General features: G+C 38.8%; 2 protein-coding genes across 2 annotated transcripts; both read left to right on the top strand.

Moving 5' to 3' along the window:
• The first annotated feature begins 4,238 nt into the window (after positions 1-4,238).
• Positions 4,239-9,321, top strand: LOC101306028. The gene is made up of 10 exons (XM_004295451.1): positions 4,239-4,615; positions 4,825-4,945; positions 5,120-5,208; positions 5,730-6,123; positions 6,207-6,307; positions 6,806-6,872; positions 7,505-7,732; positions 8,042-8,503; positions 8,691-8,763; positions 9,077-9,321. The coding sequence occupies exons 1-10, from the start codon at positions 4,239-4,241 to the stop codon at positions 9,319-9,321; spliced, it is 2,157 nt and encodes a 718-aa protein (XP_004295499.1).
• Positions 9,322-10,047: 726 nt separating this feature from the next.
• Positions 10,048-17,908, top strand: LOC101305739. Its single transcript, XM_004295450.1, has 9 exons — positions 10,048-10,186; positions 11,104-14,200; positions 14,288-14,368; positions 15,126-15,278; positions 15,567-15,730; positions 15,831-15,978; positions 16,153-16,275; positions 16,743-16,830; positions 17,527-17,908. The coding sequence occupies exons 2-9, from the start codon at positions 11,180-11,182 to the stop codon at positions 17,718-17,720; spliced, it is 3,972 nt and encodes a 1,323-aa protein (XP_004295498.1). The 5' UTR covers positions 10,048-10,186; positions 11,104-11,179; the 3' UTR covers positions 17,721-17,908.
• Positions 17,909-18,417: the final 509 nt, after the last annotated feature.

Below are 18,417 nucleotides of genomic sequence, written 5' to 3'. Positions count from 1 at the left end.
TATTCTCTCTCTCTCTCTCTCTCTCTCTCTCTCTCTCTCTCTCACAGAAAGAGGTCAGATTGAATGGAAAAGCATACCCAATGAGCTTTAATTTGCTCTATCCTTGTTCTAGCTGGTCTAGTCACTTATGTCTTAGACAGTCTCGTTGTTGCCACTCTTTTATCAAACAACATGGTCTATCATGCCTCAAACGGTGTGGTCTCTAACAGTGTCGTTGTTGTTGCTCCGGCCTCTAAAGGTTACATAGGATGGTTTCAAGCCAGAGGCGACAGATTTACAAGGGTTTTGAACTCTATGATGTTGTTGTTCGTTTTGTGTGAGGTGGCATGGCTTGCATTTTTGGACAAGTTGCTAGTAAGTATTCAATTGTATACTTCAACTGATATTGAGAATGTGAAAATTCATTTATTGTCGTTACATTCTTTACTTAATTAATGTTTTGTGTGTTTTTTTACGTGTCCTTTGTTTTAGGTACCCTGCTGATCCAGGAGCTCAAGCACATTTAAGACCATTCTTGCATGTCTAATGATGAGCACATTTTATATCATATTATTATCCATGATTTATATGTGTTAGTTATTTGTTTTAATTAGTTTGAGTTATTTAGTTTGTTTTTGTGTTTTTATAGATATTTTGTCTAAATAAATAAAATGTTAAAATTATGTAAGCAATCTACCTATTTTCATATAGTAAATTGAGTCTTTGTTTAACATTATTTTTTTTTCCTTTAATTAAATAACTAAGTGCAACTTATGTTTTTATTGTTCCAATAGCATGTGCCTACAAATTGGTGGAATGTTTTCCCATTGCATTAAGTGTGTTGTATTGAAAATAGTTAACTTAGCCATCAATTGTTGAATTCACTTTACTCATTTAATACAAATGGAAAAGAGCATGAAGAATTTCCAAAGACAAGATTGCATGAAACAAGCTTACATGAATCTAGGAGCTCACTTTCAATTCTTCAAAGTTTGTGTACGTACTCTTATACATCAAAAATGAGAGAAGCAAATGATGTTGAAGATGAAAAAGAACTGATGTATGATAGCATTTATGGGTGAATAAATATGTTGCCATCAAACATGAGAAGTTTGAAGAAGGAAAGTCATTTTCACATGGAGATGAAGTTGCAATGAAACCTCAATGTTGCTCTATCAATAAAGCTTGCTTTAAGAGAATAAGGGGAGCCGAAGAGAGTGGAGAATTAGAGACACCTTTTTGCTCTTTGTTCCTCCATTTCTTTAGCTACTTTTTGTATAATGTTTTGTATTTGTTTAAGTATGTTTTCAATTTGTACTATGTCTGGCTAATTTCCTTAACTAAGGTTAAGGAGGAAACCACATTATGAAATAAGTTTTTCTTAATTATCTATCGATTCTCATAGTTATGTTATTCATGTCTATGACTCTTATTTCAAAATGTATTAATAAAATCTTTGCTCCTTTCACCTCTAATATCATATATTTTTGGTAGTTTGGAAGTCACTTTTATTAATTTATGCTTGACTTTGTAAAATATTTAATATGAACTCATTTTATCTCTTGTCATTCAAATGAGCTTGTTTCACATTTGATGCTTTGCACACACTTTAATCTTTTGTAGTTTCAATAAGTTTGTTTACAATGTGATGCTTTAGTGTTCATAATTAAGAAGCGAAGCAGAGTCTACTTTAGATTTATTTCATATGTGCTTCATTGTTAAATCTTGAGATCAAACGCAGTAGATTGATTTATAGATTGCTACTCCTAATTCGGGAATTAATAGGTAATATTACAAGACTTATTGAGTAATGTGGTGAAATTCGATGCCTTAGGTACTTCGTCATCAAAGTAATCTTTATCTATTTTATTTGCCTTAGCTACTTCACCATCAACTTTCATTCAACTAGGTTAGTGTTAAATTAATTTAGATTCGATTAGTTTTTCTTATTTTCATACATTCCCTGTAGGTTCGACCTTGCTCTTGCATTTCTGTACTGCAACTGATTCGTGCGCTTGCGAGTAACATTTTAAAACCTAATATGCTTTGTATTAATACACAGGCCCGCTCACCTACGAGAAACAATTAACGGGACAGAAAGGGACAAACCACCTCAGCCATCAGATCTTTACTGAACTGATCAAACGGATAGAAAATCAAACTTGTAAAGCCCAAATCACGTTAACCCAACACCCAATAATGTCTCTCCACTATGCTTGAGGACAAACATAAAGAACCCTTTCGCTTTGCTAGGGTTTTAATATCGTCGACTAGCCATCTTCGAAAATACCTTCTTCTCAGCCATGTCAGATCCCAGATCTTTTCTCGTTTCACTCTTTGCTCCTTCGGATGTGACTTATGTGAACTTTGGCCCTGCCAGAGCGGTTGCTCTTGAGGCTTCCCACTTCTTTATGGTAGGACGCCTCCTCACTCGATGTCCTAATGTTGCTGGTCTTATGGGGACGATGCCATCCATTTGGAGGCAGCGTTTAGGTCTACGAATTCGCTCAGAGGGAGACCGTTTTGTGTTTTAATTTGACAGGGAGGCGAATCGAAACAAGGTTCTTTTTGGGGAGCCTTGGTTTTATCAGAATGTGATGCTGGTGCTAGCGCCGTATGATGAAATTTATGCAGTGGTGAATCCTCCTCTCAACTCCATTAAAACATGGGTCTCAATTTTAGGGTTACCTACTTTGCTACGGAACAGGAAGTCCCTTCAGCTGATTGGCCCAACTATTGGTAAGGTTCATCGTTTTGATAAATTTAGCTTTGAGTTGTAAAGAGGAAAAGCAGAAAATTCGGTTGTCTATGGACATATTAGGCAACGTTATAGATTTTATTGTGATTATTCCTTTGATTCTATGAAAGTTGATGTTGAGATCATCTATGAGAAAATACAAGGTCTGTGCAAGGCTTGTGGTCTGTTTGAACATGTTGTCGAGGGTTATGACGAACTATTTGTGTGGGAGGAGGCTTTGCATGGTCTCCCTGTGGCTGTAATTGAACGGTTGTCACTAGTGCAACAGAAGGCACCTGGTAGCTTTCTGGGCAGTGAGGCTGCTATGAGAGCAAAAAAGCATAAAGAGGAAGCTGTGAAATTTGCTGCTAAAGTGAAGGCTTTGGTTCCGGTGCAACTGCCGAAAAAACATTTGGTGGTGAATGACAATCTGCCTGCTAGGGTTCTTAAAGCTTGTAAGGCATGTGGTTTTGTTGTTCCTCTGCTGGTTGATCAACAACAATCTGCAAAACGGAGGCGTAAGCGGTTGACAGAGCGGCCTCTTATTCAATCGGGGAAGATGTTGGAGGTATCCAAGGTTCTTAGTCCAGAAGTTGCAGATTTGAATTTGAGTCTCCCTCAAGAATTGCGTCGTCTTCTGGTGACACCCCCAAAGAAGAAGGGTGGGCGACCAAAAGGCTCCTTAAACAAGCCTAAAAATGATCCACCTCGTCCTGTTTTAAAAGGTAGGAAGAGGCTGCTGAAGCTTATTGAAGAAGATGATATGCTAGAGGAAGTAATTCCCTCTACTGTTTCTTCTTTTGCTGCTCCTGAAGCCATGGAGGTGGTTGGAAAGGAGGTACTTGTACCTTCAAAGAAGAAGCTCTCGACTAAAGTTGCTGCAATGGAGCAGGAAAATAAGGTAGTAGAAGTGGAGCATTCCATTTCTTCTATCATACCGGCTTGATTTTGATCGAGAGATCGACATGAAGATAAGAACTCTGATATTACAGTTTATTACGCTTCAGAGTTATTAATTTTTTTGTTTTTGGTTTTATTTTCGTAGAATATGGATGTACTTGGAGTGAGTATTTTGGTATGTTTTGTGTGAGGAACGTACTATAATAGTTGTTATGCATAATAACTTTTTCTGACGGCTCTTTGGGCATGTTTGTTGAGCTTCATTAATGGATGATCTCTGTTTTAAAAAAAAACAATGACTAATCTAAATCTAAGATACAAAAACAAATCAACTGCCATACACATCTATACGACTCTACCTTCATACCTAATGTTAACCAAAGATAACAAATTAAGAAATTCATTGATGAAGTGTATCCAATCGGCCATGAAAGTCAACGCAGAGTCAAATCACACACTCTCCACGCAAAATGACCAAACCACCCCTACTCCCACAGCTGCCACACAAAATCATGGACACCACAAAAGCAAAACCAGAAAAAACAACTGGTGGTCACCAATCAACGGCCTACACAGCCACACTCCCACTCCCACTCCCTCTCACTCTCCCCATTTTCCATCCATGATCATCTCCAACGCTTCAACCTTTACCACCCACCGACCCCTCTCCACTCTCCCCAAATGGGCCCTCAAAGGCCCACACTCCCATGTCTGCATGGTCTTCTCTTCCGCCGACGGCTCTCCCAGATGGAGCCAGTGCCACCATTTCACCGGCAGCCAAAACAGCGCCGTTCAGAAGAAACCCAGAAGCGCGGAAGAGGAGGAGAGAGAATGTGGTGGAGGAGGAGAGAGAAGGGTGAGCTGTGAAGTGGATATGATTTCTTGGCGGGAGCGGAGAGTCAAGGCCGAGATTTCCGTCAATGCCGACGTCGATTCCGTCTGGAATGCACTTACGGATTACGAACGTCTCGCTGACTTCATCCCCAATCTGGTTTCCAGGTAGGACTAGGAATCCCCAATTGGGTTTTTGGTAAAGTTAGTAAAGTTGGTACCTTTGATCAGTTTGATACTAAGTCAGCTCTGAATTCAATTTTTGGTAAAGTTGGGGTCTTTGATTAGTGTTTCGTATGTAGTGAGCTATGAATTCAATTGGGTTTTTGGTTATTTGGTAAAGTTGGGATCTTTACTTGGTTTTTTGATGGTTTTAGTGGGAGGATTCCATGTCCCCATCCTGGGCGTATTTGGCTGGAGCAGAGAGGATTGCAGAGAGCTTTGTACTGGCATATCGAAGCTCGGGTTGTGTTGGACCTTCAGGAGTTTACCAATTTGGTTAGGACTAAATTGAAACCCCGCTCTTGTTTTTTGGTGCTTATCATTTGGTTTGAGTAGTGTTTGGTTTTGATAGTATTGTTTAATGTGTGAGTAGGTTGGTTTAAAGTTGTGATGTTTTGAGTATTTTATCTATCTGCAATTAGTGATGTTGAGCTGTGGTTTGTGTTTTAGAGTGGTAATGATCGTGAGCTTCACTTTTCTATGGTTGATGGGGACTTCAAAAAGTTTGAAGGCAAATGGTCTGTGAAATGCGGGACAAGGTAGGATTGAGGTACTTTGATTGGGAGTTAACATGGATTTACATTATACTTGCATCTTTTGGGTTTGTAGATACTCTTTCTAGTTGCTTTTTTGTTCCCCTCTGAATCTAGTGAGAAAGCTTCATGGCATCTTCTAGTGGTTATCATTCGATTTAACTTTTTTCTGCAGTATAGCATGCATATGATCTGATCTTTCATCACATGCTAGGCTCTGTTTTTTTTTCTTTTCACTTTAATCATCTGCCACTACCCCTAATTAGTATAAGTAGTTATTACAACTGAAAAGCTTTTGACCAATAAAGGAATGTACTTTCTTTGCTGAGAAGTACACATCTCAGTTGATACACAACAGGTTTTAGAAGCATAAATTTTAGCAAGTTCAATGCACTATAGGTCTTCAGTTCTGGTATTTAACTATTTATATTCTGTGTCTCTTAGAATACATATATGTGATTAGTGTTGTGGTATGAGCTACTGAAGTCATGTTTTTGCTAATTTCCTCTTCCCACTCATGATTGCAGGTCATCATCAACAATTTTATTATATGAAGTGAATGTGATACCGAGATTCAACTTCCCTGCCATTTTCTTGGAGAGGATCATCAGATCAGATCTCCCTGTCAATCTTCAGGCCTTGGCTTGTAGGTCTGAAAAGGCTTTTGAAGGGGAACAGAAGACATCAATAAAAGAAAGCTCCATGCCTAGCACTTCTAATGCCGTTACTACTTCACTCCAAACAGATATGGATGGTTCTTTGCGTGAAAAGGATTATCCACTTTCTAGTCCTACTTCGAGTTCTTTACCCCCAGCTTCGACTGAGTTCAATAGTAATTGGGGTGTATTTGGAAAAGTCTGCAGACTTGATAGACCTTGCTTGGTGGATGAGGTTCATCTTCGGAGATTCGATGGTCTATTGGTAACTAATTGACTCTTGATCTCATGTAGCCTAGGAGAGGCTTTTCTGTTTTAGCAATTGATATAAAATGATTTTGCGTGAAGGAAAATGGAGGCGTCCATCGTGGTGTTGTTGCAAGTATAACAGTAAAAGCTCCTGTTCGTGAAGTATGGGGTGTTCTGACAGCTTACGAAAGTCTTCCTGAGTAAGCTTTTTACATTTGTTCAGTTATGCATCTATATACAACATTCCTTATTACCTTTTCAAAAGCCTGAAGAGGTTGGCAGAAAGAACATATCATACATAAAAAGAAAATTCATGGTTCAAATATCACAGCCTTTTCTTAGCTAAATATCTGAATTAAAACTTAGTGTAAGGTAAAATAATACCCAAGTTCACTACCATTCTTTATCGCTCTTGAAGAGATTAATGAGTAGACTTGATAAAAAGATCCATTTGACATTGTAGACATGTGTTTCTGATTAACTATTAACCATAATGGAGGTAAGTTAGTAATAATAAGATTGTAATTTGCTTTAACCTTTCGGAAATCAAAATTTTTTTTTTTAATAGCAGAATGAAATGGTTATATAACATAATGGAAAAGAAGGAATGCGAAGCTATTAGTTTCTGCAAGTTGATTTTAGATTGCTTGCAGGTTGCAGCAACCTGATTGTTTACCTTGTAAAATTTTATCTTTCAGGATAGTCCCGAATTTGGCAATCAGTCGGATATTGTCAAGAGAAAACAATAAAGTCCGAATTCTTCAGGTACAAGTGGTGTCTTCTATTGTAAACTGAGAAAAATCTTTAGTTAGTTGAGGACCAGATGAAAACTAGTTATGTTTTTTTCCTCAATGAATCTTATAATTTGATAAATTGATGGTGCTAAGAATCCCAAAGATAGTGTAGATTAAATAAATTAGTTGACTGAGAAGTACAGAGGTCTTTGGGAGTGTGAATAAGGCCAAAAGTCTATGGAGGTGTTGGGTAGTGGGGCTGGATTTGGAGGACTTTATCTGTCATCTCTACAGACTGGATGACTGGTTATTTAAAGATGGGCTTGGTTATTAACTTATTATATCACAACGAAGATGGCTGTCTCTATTAAGTTTCTTGAGTCTTTCTACTTTGATTAATATTGAGGTTAATATATTCGTTTGTCATTCTGCAAAGTTGTTCTGTAAGTTTTTGAGTTCAAACATGGAACAAAGTTTATCAGCAAAGAAATGAGAGATTTCAATATATAAGGACTCATGTTATTGTCATCAGTATGGGGCACAATGCTATACTATGCTTCCAGGATTACTATAGCACCAGTAGGTATGGTACCCTTGATGTGAAAGTATTGTTTATCTTATAATCATATACAACAATTGACGTGATTTATCTGTAATATGCAGGAAGGTTGTAAGGGCTTGCTTTATATGGTACTTCATGCACGTGTTGTCCTAGACTTGTGTGAACAACTTGAACAGGAGATAACTTTTGAACAAGTTGAAGGGGACTTCGACTCATTTCGGGGTAAATGGGTTCTTGAGCAGCTAGGAAGTCATCACACGCTGTTGAAGTACACTGTTGAATCGAAAATGCGCAAGGATACTTTTCTCTCTGAAGCTATCATGGAAGAGGTTGGTATAAATACTGGCTTTTGCTTGAACTGTTGTCTTTGGAGAATTGTTGACATAAAAACCTCAGTGCATGCTGTATTGTTAGAGGAGTTTGCGACGCTGCTGAAGCGAGTACTTACTTTTGTGTTTTCCATATGAATCAATTATTTATCGAATCACTAACTGAATCTCTGGACAACATTATAATTTATCCTCATTAAACCCAACTAGTATATTCAAAATCAGTCTGCATTTGATTTTCTATCATAACTTGCATGTGAGCCTTGACAACAGAACAGTTTATTGATTCATATTGTCATGAGGTTGTAGGTTATATACGAAGATCTCCCTTCAAATTTATGTACAATACGAGACTACATGGAAAAGAGGGAGGAAGCAAAGTCATTGAAAGAATGTGATGAAACTATACACGTGGAGGAACAAAATGCTTCATCCAGTGCCGACCATAATGATGATGGTTGTAAAACAGTAGACCATTTTTCTGATCCCAATGCTCAGAGTTTATCTACACAAAGGCCAAGGGTCCCAGGATTGCAGAGGGATATTGAAGTTTTGAAAGCTGAGCTCCTGAAATTTATTGCAGATCATGGGCAGGAAGGATTTATGCCCATGAGAAAGCAACTTCGTTTAAGGGGAAGAGTAGATATCGAGAAAGCAATCACACGCATGGGTGGATTCAGAAAGATTGCAACACTGATGAATCTTTCTCTTGCTTATAAGCATCGAAAACCGAAGGGTTACTGGGATAATCTTGACAATTTGCAGGAAGAGGTGGGTACAAACTGTAACAGCTTTTCCCATTTATACTTGGAAGCATAGCATTCATCTATTTTTGCATGTAAATCACTAATGAATAAAAGCTAATCAGGATTGAGTGCGATAAATCTTAACATGCTCTCTCCCTTACAAAATAAAAGTGCTAAATGCCTGGTTCACAGAATTCCATTTCATATTGCAGATTAGTCGATTCCAGAGGAGCTGGGGAATGGACCCTTCATACATGCCTAGCAGGAAGTCATTCGAGCGTGCAGGTATGAATCAAAATGGCCTACAGCATGATAAATGCTGTATATTCTACAGATTTCTTTCTCGTTTTTGTCTTCATTGTTCTCTAACTTCATGGAGCTATACAAGATTTAAACATAACAATTACCTTAAACCACTGAATCAATTTACTCTTGAACAAGACTTAGCTTGTAATTAAGAAGGATACCAAAACCTCATGTCTGTTTATAGATGTTTTAGCAATGTATATAGGCATATTTGAGAGATAAATCACTATATGTGATCAATATGAATAGTTTTATCTTCCAATTGAACCACATCTGTTTTTACTTCTGGCAGGGCGGTATGACATTGCGCGTGCATTAGAAAAGTGGGGTGGTCTTCATGAAGTTTCGCGTCTTCTCTCACTCAATGTGAGGCACCCTAATAGACGGCTGAACCTTGCCAGGGATGTAAAAACTGACCATGCTGTATCAACTAACCTAAAGGGTGCAAAAGATGCACCATCCAATCCCTATGTATCTCAAGATACACAAAAGTGGATCTCAGAATTAAAGCATTTGGATATCAACTGGGTAGAATAGGAAATGCTTCACTTTCTCCCTTAGATCATTTTGTGTCCATATATAGAATATTATGACATGTATATTGAGTTTACAAGTTGTAAATGCAGAAGATTATTGTTAATTATAGGGCAATTGGTCTGAGATCTCTTTCGCTGCTTTTTGATATAGTACAACGTCACTCCAGATGGAATGAAGACACTCATACTCAATGAAGTTCTTGATTGGTTTCGGAAACCAACTTTGCTCAATCATTCTTGGATCTAGATTTACTAACGGTAATACTTACTGAGACATGAGGGTACCCCTCCCCTAGCCCACGATGGGCCTACGAAACAAATGACGTGGCACGGCGCCCTATGAAATGGAATGACGTGGCATGACGGTCCCATGAAACAAATGACGTGGCACGACGGTCCTAAAGAAACAAATGACAGTGGCATGACGCACCTATGAACTACGACTTCTTACGGCAAAGTTGACAATGCGGTAAATAATGTCATTCAGTAGTAAATTTTTAAGCTGGTTAAATAAGTCACACACTTCCAAGTTCCAATAGTTTCCTCACTCTCACCAATGAATCCTCGTCAGCACCTCCAATACCCGCCAAGGAATATCCTCTCTGTACTCTCCAGGTGGACGGACCGTGTTCCACACGCGCGTCATCCGCGAGTGGCCGCCAATAGAAAAAATCTTTACTGTTCTGAAAAGGCCGTAAAATCTGAGCGACTCTGAAACAAAAAAAAAAGACCAATTAGAAAAAAAGGTGGAGTCTTTGGGACTTGAGAGTTTGAGCTCAAACAAAAAGGTAGAGACTTTGCAGAGCTGAGCAGCTGAGCAGGGTTTCCACACTCCTCTCTTTGATCCACCACTGTAAATTATCAAGGTACTTGTTCTAATTCATGGTTTCTCTTTTGGGTTATTGGGATCGAGTTCTGGGTTTTGTTTGGTTCATACTGGGTTGAGCTGGATCTTTGTAAAGTTTGAGTCTTTGGTTGTGTTTTGGGTTTGGATTTGGGGAGGTGGAGATGGAGTTGGATGGGTTGGTGGGCATGGAGTGGAATTTTGACCCAGTTGGTGTGGGTTTTGGGTGTTTTTGGGGGCGGTGTCAGCTCAATTTGGGGGTTTTTGAGGGGTTTGATCTTGATCTGAGTTTCATGATGGTGGTTTGGAAGTTGGGTTGAGTCTGATTTAGTCTAACAGTTTTCTAATCTGGTCAATTCTGGTAGTTATCCATTTGTTTCATGAATATGATTTTTATGAAAATGGTGAAATTGAGTTGTATTGGTGTTGTAACGGATGTGTAACCTTTTTGTTTGGTGAGAAAATGAATAAAATGGATGAGGAGATTATGCACATGGATATTGGTATACTTGTTTTTAACACTGTTATAGTATTGAGTTGAATTAGGCAATGTAAATTGTAGAAAGTCTTTCTAGTTTGGCCACTGATGATATGAAGGAAACCTAAGATCTTCGTTATTCAAACAGTCGCAAGAAGTAGAAAGCCCTTCGTCTGTTTCAGTGTGTGATTTCATGCTATGGTTATGATAGCATGTATGCAAATAAGGGAATTTCTGAAATCAAATTGCGTGGTTTGAAATTTCTACTGCTGTAGTTTTTAAGTAGTCTTAGACTTGGATTATCTATGAAAGGCATCAATGTTTTCTTTCCTGACGTTGAGCTCAAACTGATTACGGACATCTTCCTTGTTGTTCAACGTTGTCTTCTTATAGATTTCTCAGGCATAGAGACTGTGAATCTGGTTTATTGATCTATTGATACCTTTTTTTGTCTCCCGTAGGCTCCCTCTTCAAAGACTGCTGGGTTGGGAGAATGCTCTGTTCTAGCAAAGACTGCTGTTGGCTACCCATGGAAACATGCTCGTGTACCATATTTACTGCGTATTGTATTGGTTGTTTGTCCTGGTGAAGTTATACCTTATGGATAGAAATCTGAGTAAAGGTGCAATGGATCAACCGAAATACAGCACTGTTGAAACTAGAAACGATGGATATGGGTCTGCCAATCAACGGTTTTTTCCGGATCCATCAAATAATATTAACAGTAACATGCGACCTCCAGAGTATAATGTTTCTGTTGGAACCAGACCTGTATTAAATTACTCTATTCAGACTGGCGAGGAATTTTCTCTTGAATTTATGCGGGAAAGGGTGAACGCAAGGCAGCATTTGTTAGTCCCACATGCCTCTGGGGATCCTAATAGTGCTTCTAGATATATGGGTTTAAAAGGCCTACTTGGAATGAACCAATCAGGCTCAGAGAGTGGATCTGATGTTTCTATGCTGAATTTGGCAGAGAAAGATCTTGTCCAGGAAAATGAAAAAAAGGCATCTTCTCCTCCTGAAAATCAGAGTTACTATGATTCGGTACGGTTACCACCAACCTCATCAAGAAATGACATCAATCGAGGACTTTCTTATGCCTCTTCAGGAGTGTCTGATAGCTCATCGAGAAAAGTGAAGTTCCTGTGCAGCTTTGGTGGTAAAATCTTGCCTCGTCCTAGTGATGGGAAGCTTAGATATGTCGGTGGTGAAACACGTATCGTCCGGATAACCAAGGATATCTTTTGGCACGATCTCATGCAGAAACTGTTGGCAGTTTATGATCAAACTCATACAATAAAGTATCAGCTTCCGGGCGAGGATCTTGATGCATTAGTTTCTGTTTCGTCTGATGAGGATCTGCAAAATATGATGGAGGAATGCCTACAAGATGGAGGATCACAGAGGCCTAGGATGTTCCTGTTTTCTAGTCTTGATTTAGAGGAATCTCAATCTGGCCACGAAAGCATGGAGGCGGATTCTGAGAGGGAATATGTTGTTGCTGTAAATGGGATAGACCTAGGTTCAAAAAAGAATTCTATTGCTCTGGCAAGTTCTTCAGGCAACAATTTGGAAGAGTTACTCAGTCTAAATGTTGCAAGGGGCAGCACTCACACTCTGCCTGATACAGCTTGTACTAGTACTGTACCTTCAGTGGTAGAAGTGCCTTCCTCAGTTAATCAATCTTCTCATTCAGCGGTTCCTGGTTCTTCAAGCGAGTCCAACTCACAGCTTTATCAGGGACAAAAATTGCATAGTGGAGACACCCAATTGGCAGCTTTGAACCCTGTGGAGAGCTTCCTTGCAAAAGATGAACAAACTTCAGTTCTCTCATCTGTTCCAGTGCAATATGATTTTGGTTCTCAGCCTCCTAATTACGCAATTGGAGAAAATGTAGGTTCTATGCCTTTCTATGGACAGCCAATTCAACAAGGAGGTTTGATTGAAGATCAGCTATATGCTGGAATACATGGGCAAGATACAGAATTACCCATGAAGGAGGTGGAATTGAAAAGAGATAGCTCAGCCCAAAAGATAAATGAAGCTGAAAAAGTTCAATCTTTAGAGGACACTCCACCGAAGGAAGCAAGAATGACAAGAGAAAGCTCTCTCCAGAATGAAACTGATAAAGTTCGAAGTTTAGCAAATGAGAAGACTGTTTCTGTAACTCCATACGATGGTTCCGTTCCAAATTATATTTCTAGGGATGAAGTTTCAGTTGCCACTTCAGTAGCAGAGACAGGGTCACCCTTATTGACTACAAGAAGCAACAAAAAGCTCCTGGAACCTCGACAGAATTCAACCACCTCTGAAGGTGTTAATGATGGGCAAAAGAACAATGAAGATGACCGTTTCCACACAGCAGCCAGTGGACTGTCTAATCCTGGATATGGTGGCTCTGAAGTTGATTCTAGATATGCTGGCTCTGATGTTGACTCTAGATATGCTGGCTCTGAGGTTGATTCTATGGACTTTAGCTACCTTGAACAACCTGTGGTTCCTCCGCGTGTCTATCATTCAGAAAGAATCCCCAGGGAGCAATCAGGATTGAAACGTTTATCAAAATCTGGTGATTCTTTTGGTTCTCCGTTTATGATAGCTCAGGCACATCCTGATCACAAGCACCCAATCATGGAATCTGTTGAGAAATTGCATGATGAAAATGTCACTTTGCAGTCTCAGCAGCCTGTCTTACCTCCTAAACTAGTCTACAAAAATCCACAGACAGTCGAAGAGGGGCTTGAGCAAAAGGTACAGAAATCTGACTCAAGAAATGTAGTTGCTAATTCAGGTGATGGCCGTGAAACAGGCAGGCTAAACAATAACTACGGAGACCGAACGATCAATGATAAACAAGCAGCGCTGACTCAACTAAGAGCTGATCAAGAAACTTCTCTCAAGCCTACAGATGATTCTGCTTCAGTTCCACCAGAATTTGAATGGACTGGCAGTAAGGACTACGGAAATAATGTCAAGGGTTTTGTAAACCCTGTGGCTCAGAAAGAGAACCCAATTACAGGTGGTGGCAATGGCAAGCCTGCTGTTGGTGTTGGCACTACAGAGCACGGGGATATTCTTATTGATATTAATGATCGTTTTCCCCGTGATTTTCTGTCGGATATATTTTCCAAAGCTGGGACAGACCTTTCTGGTGTCAGTCCACTTCCTGGGGATGGAACTGGCTTGAGCTTGAACATGGAGAATCACGAACCTATGCATTGGTCATACTTCCGGAATTTGGCCCAGAATGAATTTGTGAGGAAGGATGTATCCCTTATGGATCAGGACCATCTCGGTTTCTCAGCCCCGCTGACAGGTATTGGAGAAGGAGCTCCAGTTGATTACAGCTATCCACCTTTGAAGTCTGCTGGAGTTGTTTTCGGTCACACTGAATCACATATCAGTTTTGATGAGGATATTCGGCAAGATTTGGCATCTATAACTGGACCCACCGCCGTCAATGTAGATTCAGATTATAATCCTTCTCTACCTGAGGGAATTGAAAGTGAGCAGGTGGATGGGGTAAATCATATATTACGAGAATCAGAATATGAGGTATCTCTATCTGTTGCATTTTTTACTTTTGACTTGCACTTTTACCGTATTGACTCCGCTGACCAATTTTTCTCACCTCACTTTTAGGATGACAAGCTAGATAACAACAACACAGGTGTGCCACATGGTGATCTTTCTCTGGAAGATTTTGATATTACTACCTTGCAGGTATTATTATTTTTGCTTCATTTTCTATCTGCAAAATTAGAAAGTCAAAGATTGCCTCCATAACATGTCAATCAATGCATAGTCCTTCTATTTTTTCCCTTTTAATGGTATAAGAATTTTTGATATACTTACACAATGCTTAAGTAAAACTAAGTTGTACTTAGATTTAATCTGGGTGCGGAATCTTTTCTTTCATCAAACAGCCTCTGCCTATTAGCCTCCTTGACAGTCCCCGTCATGATTCTCTTCAGTGGTTCTAACATCACGAAAACCGCTACATCTTAAACATCATCTGTTATATTATATTCCTTCTTCCCCATAGACTGCCATCACTGGCTTAGCACTCAGTGTTGGTGGGACTACACTTAGCAAAAGCATCCCTTAGCCGAATATCCATAAGGTCAAACTTCAGTACCAGCAGTCAGTGAATTTCTTCATCCCAATTGATCACCCCTTTGAGCATGTGTCCAAATAAAATATATTGATAGTCTGATTCTTCTGTCTCTACTAAATGGATCCTTGTTTTTTCTTTTAGTTGCTTTGCCTGATTAAAAGTTTGGTTTTTTGTGCTAGTCTTCAAATAATCTTTCTTACTTTTGCCAGTCTAAAGTTTCAATGAAAATCTTGCAGTCCATGCTATTATATTTGATGACCAAAGAGCACCTTTATCCATATGCACCCTGTTCTGTTAATGGGTTGATTTTATTGAAGTTTCTATTAATTCTCTTATTGGCCTTGTCTACGAATTTCTTTACAGATCATAAAAAATGAAGATCTTGAAGAGCTTAGGGAATTGGGTTCTGGCACGTTTGGGACTGTTTATCATGGAAAGTGGAGGGGAACAGATGTTGCCATTAAGCGAATAAAAAAAAGCTGTTTCACCGGGCGCTCATCAGAGCAAGAAAGATTGGTGAGTCGGAGAAAAAAACTAAGCAACTAAGCACATAGAGTCAGATTGAATCATGTGAGATACAGCTGTGGCTGTTAAGTGTAAGACATAAAATCTCCTCTAGGAGAAAGAAGCTGGGGCACTCCAATGTAAATTGATTGGTGGTCCTGTTTTAAATTATCATGAGAACATTTAAGTGATGTTTGGTGACATTCATTTGCTGCATTGTGCTCATTAACCAGTGATTATATGACATATAGTAACCTGCTCTGTATCTGTTTACTAATTTATTTATTTATTCATTCTCAGACAATTGAGTTCTGGCGGGAAGCCGAAATTCTTTCAAAGCTTCACCATCCAAATGTGGTGGCATTTTATGGAGTCGTACAGGACGGACCAGGGGCAACCATGGCCACTGTTACGGAGTTCATGGTGAATGGCTCTCTGAGGCATGTTTTACTTAGCAAGGAGAGGTGATATCTCTGTCCTTAGTTACGAAAAAATGTAATCCTTTGCAGTGGACCAGGCACTGACTATAACCTTCTTTATTTTATGGTGGTTTTGAATTTTCAGGCATCTTGATCGCCGTAAAAGGCTCATTATTGCTATGGATGCAGCATTTGGAATGGAGTATCTGCATTCAAAAAATATAGTGCACTTCGATTTGAAATGTGACAATTTGCTTGTAAACTTGAAAGACCCTTTACGACCCATTTGCAAGGTATCTATATATATCTTTGCTGTCTTCATTTTGATTCAATACTTAGTTAGAGATTTGTGATGGAATCTTGCTTATTGGCAAGAAATTTATTTATCGTCTTGTTTGTTCTTACTGAACACTTAATATGTTCCATATTGAACACATATTTTAGCTGAAGTTGCTTATTGTTTTCAGGTAGGAGATTTTGGGCTGTCTAAAATCAAAAGAAATACCTTAGTTACAGGTGGTGTGAGGGGAACCCTTCCATGGATGGCTCCTGAGCTGCTTAATGGTAGCAGCAGTAAGGTTTCAGAAAAGGTATGCATGAACTCTAATGCTTATTGGCAGCAGAAGAGATGTACCACAGTTAGTTGGATGTTTATTTAATGAATCTGGAACTTGACTTATGCTCGTGTAAAATCACTGGTTATATGTACTCTAAACCATAAAGGAAACTCTCACTAGCTTAAGTATGCAATGTTATTTAGAACTATGTAGTTTCAAAAGTAACAAAGGGGTCTTAGTTGTTTCTAGTCCAATTTTGGGATAATATGGTGCTTTCTCCATGTTGTAGAATAGTCGTACCAACACAAGTTATCTTTTTCTGGATAGAAGTTATCTGACGCCAAAAGAAGAAAATGACTTGTCCACTGTTTTCTCTTTATTTTCCAGCATGAAACCTTTATCTGTTGACTGTTTGGCGTTTTCATTCCTCTTTTTTTGTTTAATTTTTTGTCTTTTTAAGATGATGTATGTCTTTTACCTACTTAAGTCTCTATTGGCAGGTTGATGTATTTTCCTTTGGCATTGTCTTATGGGAGATTCTTACTGGTGAGGAGCCTTATGCCAATATGCATTATGGAGCAATCATAGGTGTGTACTAAGCTCTCTCTTCATGATATTCACTGGCCTAAATCCCAATGTTCATGCCACATATATCTTTTGCTTAAACACTGAACCTGCATCCAAGTAATGAAATCATTCAAAAAGTTTTTCTGGAGTCATTCCATGGTTTGGTATTTATTTAAAGTTTACTGTTTTTCTGGTTCAGTTGAGCTTACTGTAAGCTGAGTGGGTTGACTTGTGCAAACTTTATAAAGAACAGATATTCAATTTTGTCATACATGGCTATTGTCTTATATTACAAAACAAGGTAGTAATGATGACGTTGTGTCTTGGGAACTATATATGGTCTAGGTGAACATAGAACGAGGGGATATATAACCATTGAACTTGAGTAGGCTGATGTATATGAAATGACATTTGGAACATTCAGAATTAAGGAAGAATTTTCATCGGACAGCCATAAAGGAGTGTGCTATATCCTTCGTATAATTGATAGCTCTTGAAATCCTCAAGTCAAGAATGCATTATGCATGAGTTAGTTTCATTCGATTGATTAAGAGACAATGTTCAACAATGTTGACATATTATAATGGATATGTACTTATTTGTGGTCATGCATGATTTAAATTGGTTCAAGTCTATATTTTATGTGCACTATAATTGTTCCTCACTGCAATAACTAAAAATATTCACTTAACTTTGCATTCTCTTTCTCGCTTGCAGGAGGCATTGTCAACAACACATTGAGGCCACTTGTACCTGGGTATTGTGACGCCGAATGGAAATTGCTGATGGAGCAATGCTGGGCCCCTGATCCCACTATTCGCCCATCATTCACAGAAATTGCCAGACGATTGCGGGTGATGTCTGCAGCTTGCCAAACTAAGCCGCAACAGCAGAACCAGGTAGCCAAGTAGCAGTGCCGGGATCAGTCCCCATGCAAACTTACATTTACCATGCGATGAACATAAGACTTTATATATATACTCCGTATAGGTTGCGTGTGTTATAAGAGTCGGGAGAAATGCTCCCGTAGTAAGGTGGGTCTGGAAGTATTTCTGGACAGCGATTGTGTATTTGGTGCATAAAAAGGGACGGATTGGCTGATATGATATGTAAATTATTTATTTGTGTGCATAGAAAATACTCTCTTTTTGGCATTTGTGTCCAGAGCAACTTTCAATGTCACCATTCACCATAATCAGAACTTTCATGTCAATTTGGTAAAACTGTAGAAGTGTACGAACTCAAGTCTTCACAATCTAAAAACCGATCCCATTCAAGAAAAGTATTGTAATGTTTTACACAAAGCAGGTTATAAAGCCGAAATACACTAACAGCCGCCTCGCTAAAACCTTGCCGTGGAAGAAAACCCGGAAACAAAACTTGGACCGAGCAAAGAGTACCACCTATACAGTTCAACAAAACTATTGCATCTTCCCCTCAAATATCAAAATTGTTAACACAAATTTTGTTGTGAAACACAATTCTAGAATTTAGAATTTGAGACTCAAAAAGTTATCACTCAGTCCCTGACACTTTCTTTATTACCCAAAAGCCCTAAAAGAAGGACCTACATTTAAAAATCTTGTGCTCCAAGGATTCTTTTATAAA

The sequence above is a fragment of the Fragaria vesca genome, linkage group LG3 (genome assembly GCF_000184155.1).
Source record: "Fragaria vesca subsp. vesca linkage group LG3, FraVesHawaii_1.0, whole genome shotgun sequence".
Lineage (NCBI taxonomy): Eukaryota > Viridiplantae > Streptophyta > Magnoliopsida > Rosales > Rosaceae > Fragaria > Fragaria vesca.
The sequence above is the reverse complement of the archived record's forward strand: the minus strand, read 5'-3'. Positions and strand labels throughout refer to the sequence as shown.